At 41.3% G+C, this 19,594-nt stretch overlaps 1 protein-coding gene across 2 annotated transcripts in view; it reads right to left on the minus strand.

Moving 5' to 3' along the window:
* Positions 1 to 2,985: 2,985 nt before the first annotated feature.
* The window catches only part of znf385c (zinc finger protein 385C), a 175,593-nt gene continuing 158,984 nt past the window's right edge, over positions 2,986 to 19,594 (minus strand). For both annotated transcript variants that reach the window (XM_034220315.1, XM_034220316.1), the window contains 6 exons: positions 16,257 to 16,449; positions 9,774 to 10,142; positions 9,492 to 9,679; positions 8,177 to 8,275; positions 7,515 to 7,604; positions 2,986 to 5,991 (listed from right to left, as the gene is read on the minus strand). In XM_034220315.1, the coding sequence (XP_034076206.1) occupies positions 5,767 to 5,991; positions 7,515 to 7,604; positions 8,177 to 8,275; positions 9,492 to 9,679; positions 9,774 to 10,142; positions 16,257 to 16,449 (1,164 nt within the window). In that variant the 3' untranslated portion in view covers positions 2,986 to 5,766. The remainder of the gene's footprint in view (positions 5,992 to 7,514; positions 7,605 to 8,176; positions 8,276 to 9,491; positions 9,680 to 9,773; positions 10,143 to 16,256; positions 16,450 to 19,594) is intronic.

Below are 19,594 nucleotides of genomic sequence, written 5' to 3' on the forward strand. Positions count from 1 at the left end.
ACAACATTGTTTGTATAGAGTGGTGGTGTACAGTCATTCATTAACATGTTAATAAATCAATGATAGTACAGATGTATTTCATGTATCAAATATTCATGTTAAAATTTTGCAATGCACTAAAGTGAATAAGGTACACATTGAACATTTTCTGTATCATGAATTAGTTTGGCATTCTATATCCATCTGACCAATGTTGTTGTTGCTGCCTTTGCTTTGTTCAAACCAGTTTGTGAGTGGCAGGAAAACACTGAAGGTCAGACGATGTCAACGATTTTCAGGCAAAGGAAATGCTCTTCTAGTTCCACACGGGCATATCGACTGGATAGGTTAATGCAAGATAATGAGAAAACCTCAAGTGGAACATTTATGAAATGATGGTACACTCACCTGAGTTTCCCCCGAGGGTGTTATCATTTACCATCTCATTTCAATCATGTTATTTTTAATGACTAGACTAGAGCCAGTGCGCAGCAGTTACTTCACTCAACAGGCTTTAGTTATTGTACCACACATTTGGACTATGTCAGTACACACTTGTGGTCATTTTATGTCCCCAAGTTCTAACAGCAAGGAAGAGAAGTTGTCAATACGTTTCAAAGCCTTTCTGTGTAAGGACTTAACATATGTACTGACCCACATAAAGAGAAAAAGATCCACAACACAAAACATGGAACCCTGCGAGTGTGCCAGAGCGGGGATCGATTTGTCACATGCCTGTGTGATTTATGAACCTTCTTCTTCCTTCAGACTACACTAACCACAAAAGAGAAAAGCACACTTGCTTGCCTCAGTCGCAGCAACGCAACAAGGCGATGCCCTTACCAGTAATACCCTTTTACTGTTGCATGACTGTGTGTCTTATGACAGCTGAGTATCCTGCTCCCCCAGGGGAAATAGATAACATTTGATCCCTCACTTGTTTCAGTTTCTTTTTAGAAGATAAACTAGACTTAATCTTCCATTGACCCTTGTTTCACTGTCCCCATCACGACGAGGCACCAGATTAACAAAACAATTCCACACAGGAGTGAACACATACGGTCTAAATGGCAGTGCCACCTTTATTCTCTGTGCTATCTGGCTTTTTATTCTGTGGGCTGGAAATACCAGCAGCTCTGGAGCCATTAGTTATGTCAAATGTTAGTCGTCATGCTGGCTGCCCACGAGCCTCTGAGACAGGTCATTTGTCCTAAGATCACAAGGGGATTTCATGTGGGATAAGTCAGAATGTGCAATAATTGGATCGTAGTTATTGCTCATAGTTTGTGCTGTGATATGATGAAAGAGTTTGACACCTCTGACATTATCCATGGGGACATGTTGACACAATTTCTCTCACCAGTCAATAAAAAGACAACTTAAGCTCAATAAAGGAATACATAAAGGCAATGTGGGATCTGAAAAACAAATGGATTCATTCCAATCATCTGTCTCCTTGTCCCTGACGTACAAACAGTGCAGAAATATTGACGCCTTTTTTGTCAAATGCTTCAACACTAAAATGATGTAATAACTTCTATGTCAGTGAGCTAGGAGGAATTAAAATGGGTTTGAATTTAAAATATATTGCTTTATTTGAATAACACTCCATATAATAGTTGCAATAAAATAATAACGCCTAAAAAGGAATTGACCTATCGTGACTAGTAATGTTTTAGATTTGATAATTGAATCTAAGACATAATTGTACTGCATTACCGAAATAAACAACATCAATAATTTTCTGTAATGTCAGCAATACATATTACCAAGTGTCCAATATGTAAAGCAAACCTGAGAAATGAAACTAAAACCAGCAGCAGATAAACTGCTACTGTTGTAAAATATAAAAATGTTCACTCGAAATAATGTTACATTATTTGTCATGATAATTCCCATACAATAATTATCAAGCTGAGTGTGGCACCACAAGGACTGGCCTTGTCTTTTTGATTTATTTGTATAAGGGTTGACTCTAGAGCTGAGGGAAGACACACAACAGGAGATAAGGGTGTCACTCTCTCCATGGAGAGAAGTAAGATAAGATAATGGATCAATACAGCGGATACACACCAGTGTCACAGCTCAACAAGGTCATCATGTCCTTCTTCCATTTCACTTTAGTGGATCCCTTTGATTGGCACCAGACCTGGACGATGTGCTTCCACAAAGAACGTATAGAGGACAAGGGCTCTCCTTTAAATAAACAAGCAACACTGTAAAATTGACACAGAGCTAAATACATGATTAGATGTTTAGATGTCTCTCTGCTCAGTTAAACTGTTTCACTGCGTAAAGTTGGCCTTAGGGATGAGCAGAGATGGGCAACACTGTATCATGTTGGCAAGCGAACAGCTGCGGTTGAAAAATTCAGGAGGATTCATCGTTAAGTACCAGATCTTCCTGCAGTCGCTAAAGCCATCCCAGAATACAATTCACTCTGCGATGGCCATCTGTGGAGAATCATCTGTAGATAAAGGAGATTAGCCAGGCTCTAAAGCACATCAGCCACTCAGGTATATCATTGTATCACTCCTCTGTGTGCCACAGATGCATGAGAGCTCAGACACTTGTTTCCATTTGCATTCACCATCGTATCTTGACCAAACACCAGCCCTGCTGTCACAAGTTGCCTCTATGAAACGACTGGAAAAGGAGTAACTGTGGGCTGAACAGATTTTGTGAGGGTGTTGCACACTTCCGTAGAAGCCAGCACAAATTCAGGATCACAATACAAATCTGTTTTATTTCCTGAGAGCTGGATATACTCAGTTTTCAATTTCTGGTTAATATTTTGAAACAGCATCTTTGCAAATCTGAGCATTCATGTTGATTCATTATCAATACTCCGCCTGTGTCTCCTCTTGGTTTTTTTCTTCACACACCCACACACATGTTGTAACCGCTCAAATATCAAAGAGTCAAAGTATAGCCTTGTGGGATGCTGTTTTTCATTTTTACCCATGATGCAGGGACACACACACATTCAGATAATCATTCAAACCATTTTTTTGGTACAAGTTCTAAAAGCTTTATTGTCCAAAATCCATCCCTTGTCCTCTCTATGGTACAGCACTGTAAGGTTGGTTTTTTCTTTTCAATCCATCCATGCGTACAGTGTTTCCTGCTCCCTAGAGCTATTGAGGGATACCCTGAATGGATGGTCATGTTAACGTTTGCTCAACCTGTCACCCCTGAGAAGGCCTGACTAATGTGACTTTAGGATATTGTGTAAAAAGGCCTTGAATTACAATATTAATTCCGTCACTGTCATCAAGGAAAGAAAAACTCACTCATTAAACTTTTGTTTTAAATAAGTTTTGTTGTACTTAAAAAAAAACATGTAAAGAAACAAACAAAGAACAAAAGAAAGCAAAGGATTTTTCCTTTCCCTGTATGCCGCACAGAGCCTACAATAACATAATCTACTCTCTTCTATGATAGCAGTTCATTATGATACAGATAACAATAGCAACTCTGATAAAATCTCTATAGTTACTCTATGATTTCTACATATAATTTCCATCTCTAGATTCTTTATGTTAAGAAGGTCTCAGTTCTTTAGGTCAGAGTTCCCACTGAGCGATAGAAACAAACAAACAATGAAGATTAAAGGCTGGCTGGAGTAGTGCGACTTGGGAGAATCACATCAGTATGGCCTCGCTTACCCAGAAGGACTTGGGGGTTCTTAAACAGAAAGGTACACAGAGCAAAGGTTTTCAGAAGCACTAGTACTGGATGGCATTACAGGGTTTTCACGACAGATGGCACTGTTGCATCACACACAACGATACATATTGCACAATGCGAAATGCATAGGATCTGCTCCATTACTGTAATTTAAGAATACATGATTGTGTATGATTGTTGAAGGAAGGGTCACATGTACGCTCCTATCTTGCCAACAGTCCATTCTGGCAGAGGGAGGGTTTGAGTGTCAGTAGATGTCCTGGGTAATGAGGGAGGGGTGGGGCGGCCCACACGCATGAACAGCAATATGACAGTTGATGATGCGCTTGTGACACATATCCCATAACACTTGTCTCTGACGTAACGTTGTTTTGCTCAGTGGAAATCATACAAAAGTTCTCCTGCACTAAAAAGGGAAACAGGAACATCATATGGCGCTGAAGCCGCCTCTCAGAGCGGCTTTAAACGAACAGCTCGGTCCAGAGTCGTGGAGGCGGACCGTGAGCATCAAGGCCAGCACCGGCAGGACCACCCCTCAATTCAGAGTGAACCCTTGGCTGTGTTGGAGTACTTCATACATGTGTGTACAGTATAGAATAGATAAAGCTATTGACACACTAAAAACACATCATAAACATAAACTCACAGAATGTATTGCTTTAAATGTGAGAGACTTGTCTTAGTTATGAATGAACCATAACGTGTAAATTCTCACCTGATTGTTTTTTTTCCTTTCAAACTAACATGGGATTGTAAAAACATACACCTAGGGCAACACAAAGGCAAATATCAACACCATTTTCATTGCTTTTGTAACTAAATTAGTTTTAAGGTGCTCTTAATGTGGTTGCCATGGCACTGTGCTTTGTTCCCTCCCACGCTGTGCGCTGACACTGTGACAGGCTGTCAATCAAATACTTGCTGAGCAGCCCCCCCCCCCATTGTCATCCAACATTTCCGCGGAGCTCTGAAAGCAAGTCTTTAAATGATCCATTGTGTTTTATCATGTGTGATTTTGCGCATTCGTGTAGTGCGAGAGGCTTTCAATGCTCTTTATCATCATCTCATGCTGAGATCACGCCACAGAAAAATCAAGGGCAACGACGAGGTGAGAGTGGGGGGAAGGAGAAAGGAAATGAGCAGCCACAAGGAGGAAGAAATAATGGCATTTTTCAATGTAAGACATCCACAGCTGCACACATGTTTTCGTACCGCTAGTTTGGCGAGACATACATAAAAGACACACAGAACAAAATAATTCCAAAGACAGATTTGCAAATTGAAACAATGTCAAGTTGACAAGCTGACCTTTTCTTGATCTTAATGAGAGCTTAATCCTGAGGATACAGAAAGAGAAGAACAAGTCTGGAGAGGCTATGACTGTGTCTGTGACTCAGAAAGAGTGAAGGGCTTGAGAAAACAGCTGGAGGTGCAAAATGGTGGTGGGGTTTTAAATATATGAACATACAGATATAGCATCACACAGTGTGGACTCTTAGATAATTACCATATCAGAGACATGATGATCCTTTAAGCTTGTAACATGAAAATACTGATCAATGCCACCCTCCTGTCCAGCCATTCAGAACGATGCCTCGGTTCAGCTGCTTTAATGACTTATGATCCTCCAACCTTTCATTGAACCCCCAAACCAATAAGTTAAAACGTTTTAAAAGAGCATCAAGTAAAGGGACCTTCTTTTGTGGCAACCACACTAAACATACATCTAGACTTGTCTATATTTGTTCTCTAATAAATTACACAATAATATCCATAATCCAAACCATGATGACCCATGAAATGGCTATAAAAGCGGCCTCTGTGCACCAGTCACTGTCTGGAGGCCTGTCCTGCTCCTTTGGTCATTATAAGAGGAGCAGAAAGAAGGCATGATGGGGGATCTTGGCCGTTATGATAGGAACAGCTGTCAGGCCTATAAGTGCCTACTGAGCATGAGGACTTGTGCTCTCTCTCTATTATAAGTCAGGCGGGCTGCATAGTTTGCGTGTGGCCTTGTCATGTGGGACACACTAAAGGAGGGCCTGGGGTTTGGTAAAGGGACAAGGGTGGAGCTCAGATGGGAAGGGCGTTTAGTCTTTAGTAGGGGGAGAAGATGAAGGGTGTGTGTGTGGCCCTCAGCGGCCCCGGGGCAGGCCGAAACAGTGCAGGGCCCAGGAAGGGGTTCTGGATGAAGGTGGTGCCCACTGGGTGGCGCAGAGCCAGTGGGTTAGCCATTGTACACAGGGTGGGCTGGGTGAGGGGGCTGGGCAGGAAGCCAGTCGTCAAGCTCTTGGTCAGCTGCTTCTGCAAGGCCAGTTTGGTCTGGAGAAGGGGGGGGGGGGCATACGTTAGCATATTTTCACCATACAATGGCAACACTTAACTTTTAAACTCTTGGATGTTAAAAGATGGTTCAGATTCTTTTTGACATAAAGTGACATTTTTTCATTAAAATCATTTGTAGTTTGCGCTTTCACACAGCGCAGTAGCAGCAGTTATAAGATTGATGGAAATAATTTTTCAACAGAATTGCTGAATACAGCACTTATCACATACACCTTTTCCTTGTAGCATATTTAGCAATGTATTTGCAGAGCACAACTTGTTTGGAACACACAGATGAAAAAAGGCTTTAGTGCAAAAGTTATTATGAATGTTTTAATAAGTTCTTGAAGCTGTGTCCCGGGCTGTCATTTTAATCCAAGTGTAAAGCCAAACTGACTGCTGCTTTCCTCTGAGAATGAACAAACTATAAACGTTCTCAAGCCTATAAGGAGTTAGTATTTGATATGCATAATGTGCAGACCTGTCTGTCACGCAACTAAAATCGTTTAATGATTAAAAAAAGGAACTAAGTGGAGATTCAAGCATCATACAATTATTTTAATTGTTTGAATTTTGGTTCTGGGCGATCAAGTCTTGTCTGTCAGTTTGATCAATTAAAAATAATACCAATGAGCTATAGTTACCATTGTTACAGATAGAGCAACACATTTTAAATGAGTATTTGAAGAAAACAAGATGCTATGGTAACTGAATTGATCAGAAAATGATCACAAACCCAGGCGTTCATTTGTTTAAGATGCAGATTGTATAATCAGTTTCTTCATCAGGGTATTTTTTAGCTGCCTCCTATAATTATCGATGCACATAACAGAATTGGAAAAACCTTAAATTAGATGATTCTTAGCTTACTGAAAGAACAATAGGATCATTGCAACTTTCTACACTAACATGTATTTCTTCAAGACATCAGGGGCACTTGAAACACACAGTATGGTGGTATACAAGAGCAAATAGGCTATGCCAATTCAAAAACACAGGCAAAATCCAACACACACACAAGTTCTTCTGATTTTCAGATGACCTGTTTGCGCCTGAATACCACCTTAGAAATAACTCTTTCCAAAGATATACTCTATTGAGATCACCATTAGTGAATAATCAATCAATCAAAGTTTTTTATTTATTGATTGATCAATTGATTGAATACATGGGTAAAACATTGTGGGGAAAAAGAAAACTAAATGATCCCTTCAATATAAACATGACTTCTTCATGATCAGTCCTTGCCCCACGGCCAGGCTTTGAGTTCCATCTGCTCTTTTAAAAATCCACTTTTTTAGAATGGCTTTTATTTATGTTTAATTACTTTGTTATACTCGCCGTGTTCTATAATGGTTTCCTTACTTTGTTTTACTTCCTTACTTTTACAAGGTCTTTAGTTAGTTTCATTCATTGTATTTAACTGTGTTCTGTTTTTATGTAAAGCACTCTGTTTGAAAGGTGCTATATAAATACCGTGTTTTATTATAAATCACACCCCAGACTCTCCTGTCACTGACCTGCACGGAGAGGGAGGTGAGATTGTACTGGCTGAACGCTTTCTTCATGGCAGACACAGCCAGGCCCGCATAGCCACTCCATCTCACGTTCTGGAGGACGATAGAAGAGGAGGAGGAGGAGGAGGAGGAGGAGGAGGAGGAGGAGGAGGAGGAGGAGGAGGAGGAGGAGGAGGAGGAGGAGGAGTCAGGGGAGAAAGAGAGGTGTGTTTATGACAGGAGCAAAGAATTGATTAATCTGGAGTGCTGATTCAGGCTGCTGTTGTGAGAGATGATCAAACTATTTTAGAGCTGTCTCAGGGGGAGAGGACTCACAGAGAACAACAGTGTGCTTAACCTCTATGACACAAACATGCTGCCTCCCTGAGACAAACTGTAGAAGCCCCTGAGCCCAAAGTAATGAGATCCATGGGTGTGTTTCTTAACGGAATGCCTGTCGGAGTCAGGTTCATATCAGTTTACTGTAGCTGGAGATGAATTGGTGTTTAAAAATGCATTAGTTTACAAGCTAGACTTCATTTATGCCAACGTGTACAGCCTGTTCAAGCATATCTGCTGCAAGAGAAAGGCAATTACGAGTTGTTTGTCTTCCCTAAGTGTGTGTGCATGCGCACATATTTGGGGGACTGTGTTCTGTTTGTCTGTGTCTTTATGCTGAGACTTACCGCTAAGCTGGTGCTTGGCTGGATCTTGCTGTGGGGGGTAAATTTGGGTTTGGGTGGTTTTCCGGCCAGCCTATCCTTGTGCCTTCTGCTATTCATGTGCTGCCGAGACCAGAAGAAAACACAGTCAGTGAGCTAACAAGCATCTGTTGTACCACAGTGGAACAACTTCAAATGTTATCTGCTGATTCATAATGGATACACATTGAGTATGACTGAAGAGCAGATACATTACATCACATTACTTTCTACGGCTGCCACACTATCTCCCTCTGGCTGCGGTACCGGCGGGCTTATGCTCTCCTGGGATAGAGGTTGTTTATATAAGACTGGTGGAATGCATTCACGGCCGGTTGTTCAAACACGCCAGCATATCCTGCATCTTTTCCACACTCTAGCTTATGCAAAGTTTCCAAGAAAATGTGATATAGTATTTAATGAACATCAAAGGAGGAGAAATTACCTCGCCAACTTGGTTCGATGCCAACATAATCAGAACATTTAATACAGGAGAAATTAGTAGCTTGCAATAATGAGTGTGAAATAAATGCCTGCTCACTGAAGAGCTTTGCAGTTAGTCATGGCATCAGATGTTATCCGTCTAATGTGGAAAAATGGCTGCTGCTTGAATGTACTCAATGGCTGCAATCATGTGGCTGTACATGAAAGTGCTGCTTTAATTTAAGCCAAGGTGGTTTTAAAATGGCCTCTTGTGTTGTTATGTAAGGTCTTTCAAATTAGCAGCAAGCATTTTTATCATTTTAAAGCAAAGCATTTCTGATAGCTTTTATGATTGTAACATTATAGGTCCGTTTGGTCTAAGTTCATATCTCTTCATGTGTAAGGTAAGTGCTAACTGAGCAGGCAGATTCATTCTGTGGAGGTGAGGTAAATATATGCAACTCTTTCTCCACTGCCTGTTGTGATTGGGCAGGAGTGCTCTTCCCTTCAGAGTCAACTGTACTTCAATTCAATATACTCAGGTTAGTTTGCCACGACCAATCTGCAGGACTTCCTCAAGCCCTCGTTTCTGTGCTCAGCATACACGTCATACATCACAGAAAGAGGAATTCCAGAGGGAAAGCTCTTCATAACCAAAACGTTTGTATATATGTTTGGTTTTTTCACAAAGGTCATTGCTTCCCATGAACATTTCTGTCCATTTCTTTATCTGATTATACCAGATATCATACATGTACTTGTACAGACTTGAGTTTTTATTTTACAATGTCCTCGATTCACAATGGTCTATTAATTGGAAAACTATACATAATATGCAACACAGCCTACATATTATTGTGTTTCTCTTGACACTTACTTGGCTAAGCTGTGTCTCTGAGTTCACAAAGATCTCACACACTTCACACTGAAAGTTCTTGCTGGGCACCCCGACGCTGCCTTTGCTGGCCAGCCTCTTGCTCTTGCACCCTGCCCGAGCTGCCACCACCTTCCCCCTGCGCCGGGGCAGGACACTGTGACCTTCCAGCATCAGTTTGTGCTTTGTACCTGGTGGAGAGAACAGAGAGCTGTTTTAGGGAAAGGGTAAATGTATAAAATGTATTTGTTCAAGGTCAGTAACATATGTAAAAAAGCCTAATACCGCTGTTATGTGCATCCAGTTGGGAGGTGGAGTTGACTGTGACTTTACAGACAGGACAATGAAGGTGAGCTTTGCTCTTGTTGGAGTCGGGGTCCTCATCTGTACGTGGCTCCTCCTTTATGCTGGAGGCGTCCACAGGGCTGCCTGCCTCAGTGATTGGGCCCTCAGTATCGATGGCCTCGGGGACTTCAGGGCCGCTGGTGTCCGAGGCGGTCTCTGAGAGCTGTGAGGAAGGCGAAATCTGAGGAGGGGAAAGGGTGACCAACTCCACGGAGGAAACCTCAGATACTGGCGTCAGCATTACTGAAATCCTCGGACTCTCGTCAAGCTTTTCCTCCAGATTGGTTGGTTCCTGGTCAGACAGAAGACCTGCAGAAAAGAAGTTCATATCGAGGATAACATCAGCAAAGTGTGTTTCATTTAAACCTGCAAAAATTGATTTGTTTTGCCACCTGGGAGCAGCGAAAACAAGCTCTGAAAACAACATTGACTATTTCCTTGTCAGCAGTTGCTTATTTACACATCCAGCAATTACAGAGCAACATTATCATTCATTTGGAGTCGTGCATTTGGCCTGATCTATTTCCAATGTTCACTGTTGTTAGTCCCAAACAACTCCTCTGGAAAGCATATGTCTCATTCGCTAAATTCTCCACTATCTTCACCATGGTGTGTTTATAGAGAGAACTGAAGTCTTTTGTGGTCTTTTTTAATTGTGTGAATGTGATATTGTATTGTATGCATTGTATGTATGTGTACAGTATATGTATGAGTATACATGTGTGGATGCATGTGTGTATATATATAAATGTGTGTGTTTTATATTTTGTATCATGTACAATCATGTATAGCTAACTATCTTTATTTTATTGATGTAAATTGTACTCCTATTTGGTTGTTAACTGTGAGCATGCCTGCTGATAATCTCCATCCAACTCTTCTGAATGACTGAAAGTTTTGAGTGCAAGGACGGAGTTGGCTGAATTAATCTCCAAATAACTTTCTCTCTTTTAATACAACATTTGAGCCAGAGTGCTTGAACCAATTTAATAGGGCTTTTCAAATACCAGCTTTGTGGCATTTTGTGATATATGATCAGCCTTTTCCTTTAAACCACGTGGAACACACTGGATTAGTTTTGGTTTGGGCTAGAAAAATGCCATCAGGCTTTCTCCTTGTTCCCTTCCCCTTTCTTCCCTCTCCCCCTTACTATTCAAATATCAAGTGGACCCGGGGTCTCAGTCAATATAAACAAACCAATCGAGTGCTGGGGCTGGCCCATAAGTCACTGGAGTTCCATTACACATCTCCCCTTCACCCCCGTCTTCCCGAGGGAGTCACACACTTCACCCCAGAGCACTGTGCCCTACGCTCACTGAATATCTCATTTTCATTTAGTGCTTTCTCCCGCACACAGTCACAACCTTCCTCTGTACAACCCTGCTCTATTGATTTTCCCTTTTACGTCTTAGAGTAAATTCATCATTGGAGATAAGGGTCTTCCTCTCTCATTCCCGCCAAAGAAGAAAGAAACTATATAGGAGCAAGATTAGAGCTTCCCTCGGCGTAATGAGAGTGACCCCTGAGGGATTTCAACTGCTCTGTTCGGGTAGGTGGGTGTTGGTATGATCCTGAGCTTATGTGAAAGACAGGGCCACCTGAGAAGTCTCTGGGGGGGAGTGATATTGATCAATGGATTTAGCAGGAACCTGACAGAGGAAGATTTGGAGGCGGGAGGGAATCAACATGCTCAAAAATCCAAAGACTTAGATCCTGAAGGACGTCATTCAGTAAGGAATCAATTCAGCTGTTCCCTGCTGAGTTTAATATATCCCTATTTTAAAAAACTTTAACTTTAACAGATATTAAACCCCAGTAAAGTTATCTTTATTGCTCCATTAATCAAGCAGTCTACAGGAAATGTTAATAATCATCCCAGTCATTTATCAAGCGGCGGTGACAAAGTGGCATTTCTGCATTTAAGACTGCAAAGATTAATTGATTTATTAAAAAACAGCACACATTATTGATAATGGAAACAATCATTAGTTACAAGCCTTATGGGAAGCTGTACAAATTGTTGTTTTTGATCATCCTGTGGAACTGACAAACAAAGACTGTGCAACCCTCTTCTCTAAGAAAATGCGTGCAGTGTTAGTTGTGCCTCTCGCTCTCTGGCCCTCTACATGATAAGAGAAACTGACACTGACATTGGCAAAGTGTCAGGCTAAAGGCCAGCGAATTGGGAGTGCCAGCAGGGCCTCCGTGGGGTAGAACTACACAGCGGCAAATCATTGACATTTGGATCAACATTATGCAGGCAATCATCAGTTTTCTTTAACATTAAATAATTCAGTCAATTTCTTAATAATCCAATTAATTCAGACAGGCTTTCAGAGTGTAAACACATCAAGAGAGATCTCAATTCAGCCTATTGATTTGTTGAGAACTTCCACCACAGCCAAACAGAAAATGAATATCGGACTCATTATGCACAAGCTTGCTGATTCGAAGCAGAACATAAACAACTTCCCTGGGGGAACAAATCCTCGCTTTAAATCATCATTATTGTGTTGACAATCCCAGTGAAAATGGCTTTAACAGCGGAGTCAATCAAAGCGGAGGCTGATAGATGCTTGTCACAATTGATGCAGGCCCTCTGTCTCTAGGCACCAGACTGCTGCTTACTTGCTCATTCGCTGCGTGCTCACTCCCTCCTTTGTTGGTCTGGGACATGGTTTATAACCATTGATTAATCCCTTTGTATGGTTTAAAACGCTGTCTTTGCTCTTCCCCGTCACCCTCCCTCTTGTATTATTAGTTGTGGTACCCTTAAAGACAGAATAATTTTAGAATGTAAGAGATGCTGGAAAGTTTGAATGTAATGTAATAGAACTAAAGCTTGCTGTCAACATTTTAGACAGCCAAAATGTCAATGTCAATTAAAATTACACAGCGGAAGATTTCAAGTTGTAAAACAAAATTACACACCTTAACCGGACAACCCAGTGGAAGAGACGACTTATCAATTGACAAGGTAGCCAAGCATACACAGATTTATCTTTTGTAAACTACAGGTAGATCAGTGGTTCCCAACCTTTTTCAAAACAGGGCCCACTTAAGAATCAAAATATTTTTCCCGGGGGAGCATGCCCCCGGACCCCCCTAGAGGATGGGTCCACCCCCACTTAAATCATGTTCACATGGATAGAATATACATTTGCACACATCTTGTGTCCATATCTTTCTGTTTTGGTGGTCATGCCACAACCGTGCACGTGCATGCATGCACGAGTCATGGTAAGATATCTGGATTAAGAGGTTGCTTTTTCTTTGCAAAGCATGAAAGAAAGGCAAAATGAATGGACTGTGGTTTTAGTTTTTTTAAGCAGAGGTTGAGTTCAATCATTTGTACGGCCCTTGGAGGATGTTGTAAAAATTGAAATGGCCCTTGAGAGGAAAAAGGTTCCCCACCCCTGCTGTAGCCTGTACACAAATAAATAAAAATATAAATAATAATTGAAATGAAAAAACATGAAATTATTAGGCAGCCCACTTGCAATGCCTTTGCGGCCAACTAGGGGGCCGCGGCCCACAGGTTGGGAACCGCTGCTCATGCATTTGTATTGAAGACTTGAAACTAACCCATACTTGAAATCAAAACCATACATTTTTCAGGAATATGTTTACTGAGTGAGAAGTGAGGTCCTTTTTTCATGGACTTATATACAATCTAAAAAAATAATACAGTCCTTTAATAATCTGACATTAGTTCATTAACATCATTTGCTAAAGTTATATAATTAAAAAGTTTATATTGTTGATATTTGGTAGTCAATTTAGAGTATTTAAATTGTCAAAACTCATTCATTTAATTCCATCCTACTAAAAAAAGCCCTTTAAAATTGTAACCTTCAATCTTCAAAGAAATAGCAAATCATTTGACTTAATTCCTTGTAAAAAACACATTTAATTTTATACTTTTTATAGTTTATTATAAAATGGTTGGAGCATCTAGTTAATGGACCTGCTTTGAGTCTGGAACCCTCAAATGTTCTATTTCATTCTGAAGTATTCTGTTTTTTTGTTAACCTTTTGACAAGGCATATATCTTAACAGCCTAGCCCATTCTACTCTTCCAAATAAACTTGCCATTGTGTTTCATAATTAGTTTAATAATTTAATTATAATTGGAAAAACGAGGGACGTTATGTAGAAGCTCACAGTCAAAATGTGGTCCATGTATATGAATGGTAGAGGGCTCTTCATTTGGAGCTGAAGAGGCTGACCTTGGGGGTGTAGAGTGTGTTTATTCTGAGGCAGACAGAGTGCCGACAGGTTTGTTATTAGTTCCTGATGGCAGACAATGTGGGCATTACCCTCAGACAGCTCCCCACCAGCCGTATGTTTCATGGCAGACATAACTCATTTAATAGTTAATTTGGAGCGCTATTCCATTAAAGGTTGGCATTGTGGTGCTTGCCACCACTGGCTCGCACTGCTGCATTTCAATTTCACATTAGGCCAATGACAATCACACAATTGGGCTTATTAAAAAGGGTTCCTCCTCACAAAACTGCCTGAGAACTGTACAATTATTAACAGCATAAAAACTGGCAATGACTTATCTGCTTTCTTTCTCCTCTGACCCCTTTCCTCCCCATTGTTCCCCCCTCTCTCTCTGTGTCTCCTTCATTCATTTCATCTTATCTTTCGTTTTCCACTCATCTTGTTTCGTCTCCACTGCTGCTTCCCTCTTTCAGAGCTCCCCCTTTGCAATGGCAGAATATTAAAATGAGATTTGATGAGAGTGTTATCAGGCCCCCAGTCTTTTGTCCACTTTTTCCTTTCTGAAGGAGACTCTTAGTGCTCAAGGCAAAACAGTGAGCATGTGCATCCACGTGCACATGAGCGTGTCTCATGTCTCCCTCCACACCCAGCATCCTGATGCTATCTCGGATATTCCATCTAGCATCCAGGCGCATTTTGAAATTCTGCTCAGATACTGATCTTCTTTTGGGCAGGGAAAGTGAAGGGGAGGATGAAGTAGGAAAGTAGAAGAGAGGGAGGGGAACTGCTCTGCACCTTCAATGGATAAATGAAAAGTATGGACCCAGACGAGTGCAACATGAGAAGGTAATGGGCTCACTCTGCAGTCAAAATGACATCGGAGCAATTTTGGCTCTATTGACTAAAGTTGCAGCAATGGCGTTTGGTAAACATTCATATTCTGCTGAAAGGAAACCAATGCAGTCCTCTTTCTTTATAACACGTTAAAATGTCTATATTCACACCACCAATGAAAACATTTGAACTGTTTGTAAAATAAGTTGAGTGCCTTTGATTTGACAGCCCCTTATATGAAAACTCTCAGCACTATTTTCCTCCCTCTCAATTCAGTGAGAGCTGTGTGTCGTTCTTTTCATGCTGCACAAAAACACTAATTCTGCTTCTGCAGCTACCCTCTGTATCTAACGGAGAGAGATAGAAGGGAGCACAAGAGTCAAGCAGTGGAAATTAAGAGGCATAGGGGGTAAGAACAACCCCAGTGAGGCTTCGATCGATCTCAGCCGGCTCCTTTATTTACACAACATCTCTTGCCCTTAGACATCCCATGATCCCACAGCTTTGTAGTCCACCATCCATCACATAGCACAGGGACAAGTCAGGTCAGAGAGTTGTAGCAAGCTCCGGTGCAAGTTGAATAAGCTAAAGGTTTGAATGCACAGAAACACAGAGACGACAGATGTTGAAGGTGTACAGAAGATATCATCTCCAACAGAAACACAATGGAGGAGGGAAGAGATAAGGATATGGAGGAGGAGGTTGGAAGCGGTCGATGATGTGAGAGGAGGATTTGTGGAAGGGGTTTAGAAAGAGAAAAGGGAGGAACTAAAGCAGGGGTGCCCAAACTACGGCCCGGGGGCCAAATGCGTCCCGCAGGCCATTTTGAATCGCTCCACAGCTAATTCAAATAGTATAATGAAATATGGCCCCCAAATGAAACTTTTGCTTTTCTTGTATTGTACTTCATAAATATATATGCAAACATATATTACACAGTAGTATTCATGTGTTAATAAGCCCACTTTTCAAATGAATTCCATCAATGAAAGTTGAAAACATTTTCTAACAAATCTAAGTTGATAAAAAAAGCCTAATAACTTATTTCCATAACCAGCTCGAAATATACCCTTTATGTCCTCTTATTATGGGCAATCTGAGGCTTATGTTTTAAGGAGAGCTGTCATATTGGCTGTTTAAAAAAAAAAGAAGTATATTCAAGTATAAAGCATCATTTGCCTACATTTGATTGATTTTGCTAACTTCTAACTCAACTTATGAGGCAATATACCGCTCCTCTAGTAAGTGGCCCAGACCTTTGTATGTTTTTCTATATGTGGCCCTCGGAGAAAAAAGTTTGGACACCCCTGAACTAAAACATCATGAGTTATCATCAAGAGAGGATTTTTGTTTACGTACTTGATCCCTCCATTAAGCTTGTATCCATGAGCGTGGGAAGAGGCTCTGATGTGGACGTCTTGCTTCTGTCTCGTTCTCTGTCTCTTCCTGTGGATGAGGCCTCCCCAGCTCTTCGCTGCCTGTTCTTCTGGGCCTCCATGGCTTTGAGCTTCCGGGTGTGCTTGTGACCCTTATAATGGGCCTCTGCCTGGTTCTGCAGGGAAATGAGAGGAAAAAAACAGATTAGGATGGAGGAAGCAGAAAGGAGTGTTTGACTCAATGCATTATCGGCTGGAAAGACGTGCAATAATTGTTAAAATGCACGCCTGAATATTCGCTCTCTTGCAGGCATGCACAGGCTGCAAGGACGAGAGTCTGTTTCCACCTGATAACAGCGCTGGCACATCGGGAGGCCAGAGGTATAATTGCATGTGTAATATGCAACAAGAAAGAGGATCCCATCTCCAAAACTACCCTATTAATGTGCGCTGCAAGAGGCTGCAAATCCTAGACACGTGACAACACACATACACACATCTGAGCACACAAACACACACGTACAAATCACACGCACACACACATTCTGACTGACTGACTGTGATGCAGCATTTAATACGTTTACACACATTTCCCTCCGGTTGGATTGAGGTTTACCTTCACATTCTCATCATTCTCACGGCCCGGTTCAAGCTGAGAACAAAGCCCCTATTGTCAGAGCGAGCGTGGATACGTAGGAATAGCAGAGAAATCAATACAGGGATCACTCATTAAAAGCCAAAACAAACTCCGGGGATCGGCCCTCATCGGCTCCTGGATAGAAGCTTTTATAGAAGGGAGGAGCAGGACCTGTCTAAATGAGGGGTTTTGTTTAAATTAAATCCAAAGTGTGAACGGAATCTTAAATGTCCCGAAATAACTCGAATTATAGTGAACACTGAGTTGGATACATTTCATCCCGTCCAAATGTAAAAGATAAACGGATTAAGAGTGATGGATTAAGAAATTAAGTAGCCTTTTTTTCTGAAGGGTATATGATTTGACATGTGGAGAAGGTAAATCTTTCCTCCATGATTAAAAGTGTCCTTCCTAGCTCTCATCCAGTTTTAATACGTCAAGAAATAAATCATGCAAATCCTCAGGGACCACACAAGTTAAGTAAAGAGGCTGGACTTCATTTTGAAGGACTCTTAAGTGAGAAATAAAAATGTCAGTGGGAGCTAAATCTGGATTTCTCTGATTACCATCAACAATACATTAAATCACGTTAGCGATTAATATGATGTGTATTTGTGCTGTGAGGTAACAGCCACACACACACCACCTGTCTCCTGTGTTAGCTCTCTGTAAACACCAGCAGACTGGGGATGGAGTTAAACATGCACACTTCACATTAGCAAGCCTAATGGTGTGACATAGTGGAGGCCTATGAATAATGTGGCTGTCAAAGCATCTGTTAAAACAACTCCAACACTTTAGCACATCGTGTGACTGAACTGCCGTGAAAAGGCTTCAGAGATTAGCGTGATGTGATAAATTCAGCCAGCGCCTTCTCCGCCACCATTCTCTCCGTCCGTTTTAGTCTCAGAGGAGGCATATGGACAAGGTGTGAAATGAGCTTTGGTTTTCACATCAGCATGCCGGCCAGCAGGACACAGTATAGCCTACTCTTCTGAGGGATTTTTTATTGTCCTGTGATTAAGCAATCCTACGGCTAAAAGTAAACATTGGACACTATCTGGTGCATAGCAATGTGTAGTGGGTGGAACAAGTCCTCCCATAAGCCCTGAAATGAATCCTCTCTCCCCAAAATTACTCGCCTGTAGCAAAAATAACAAAGACATAGAATTCAAATGGATCTGCCAGTTTGCCTGATTAGACAATCACTGAGCAGCCTGTTTGGTTGTGGACGTGCATGTTTTTTCCTCAAATATGTCGGTCAAAAATATCGCCTTTTGTAAAAGCCAGTCTATTTGCCAGTCAGTTGTCTCTGAAGGTTTTTGTAGTTGCACTGAGCTATAAATATGTGTAACTTGAATGTGTTCTTTTATGTTATCAGGATTTAAATTGAATATGATGAACAAGAGGAAAGACATAACATTTAAAATATATACCGGCACTAGCTGTCTTGAAAAGCCATTGACAGAAGAAGCCCTACTATCTATTTGTTTGGTATAAAAAAAGAAATATAACTGAAATATAATCAAATCTATTGCAGATAGATCTATTGCAAAATGCTGTAGTAACTCTCAATCCTTTTCATTTCCCTTCTTCGGATTGAAGAGGGCAATTTAGCTTTATAGCAGCAAGGTTAAAGGAAAACCAGGGATATAAGCTGTTCCTTTAGTGTGACATTTGAGGAACTTTTGCTTGTTGGATATTTTTCAGAGGAGTATTGGAAAAAAATGTTGATGTCTAGATATATGTTCATCTTGGAAGGGTGTAGCATGGATGAAGCAAGAACCCATACCATTGTATATGTGTGTGTGTGTGTGTGTGTGTGTGTGTGTGTGTGTGTGTGTGTGTGTGTGTGTGTGTGTGTGTGTGTGTGTGTGTGTGTGTGTGTGTGTGTGTGTGCGACGAATCACGGGTCGGGTACACAAATTAAGTTTATCTTTGATTAGAGCATTCGCACAATAAAGAAATGTGCTCTTTTGCACCCCAACCACACCCAGCAGTTATGTCACAGTGCACCAACACGCCCTGAGGTACACCTCTACATCACTGCAGCTAAGTATAACCACAGGAGGTCAGCAAAAACTAGATTATAAACTGGTGTTAGATTGTTCTTTGTGCTACACTGAGAAGCAGAGAAAGGTTACTTATTTCACTTTTGAGCATTATGCATAAGGATAGCTTGGTATAATATGTGAGCAAACTCAGAGGAGGGTACATGGGAGTGTTAGGAAAGTATTCATGCTCTCAGAGAGACAGATAAAGCAACAGTCAGACCTGACACTCTCCTTTAAATTGGAGTGTGGAGGCGGGGAATTGGATTTGCTCTTGTGTGTTGGGAGCACGTCGGAGTTTCCTCTCCCCCTCAGCTCCCTGTCCCCTGTGCCTCAGCCCTTCTTTGAAGATGGAGACCAAAAGAGTGTGCTTTTACTTTGCCCAGACAAGAGTTGTCTTAGGGCTTTCTCGACTATTATCTATTTGTTTATGTGAATATGCAATTAATATCATGGGAATTTGCCAGTGTGTCTATGTGTGTAAGTCTGTGCTCTAGTGTGCATATTAGCAAGTGTGCAGTATGTGTGCGAGTGTGTGTAAATCTGTGTGTTAGGGGTGGCAAGGATAGGAAAAATGGAGCGATGAGCCGAGGATGCTGCTTCCTGCTGGGGCTGCTGATTGTTTCTGCGCTC

This window comes from Gymnodraco acuticeps, unplaced genomic scaffold (genome assembly GCF_902827175.1).
Source record: "Gymnodraco acuticeps unplaced genomic scaffold, fGymAcu1.1, whole genome shotgun sequence".
NCBI classification, from domain to species: Eukaryota; Metazoa; Chordata; class Actinopteri; order Perciformes; family Bathydraconidae; genus Gymnodraco; species Gymnodraco acuticeps.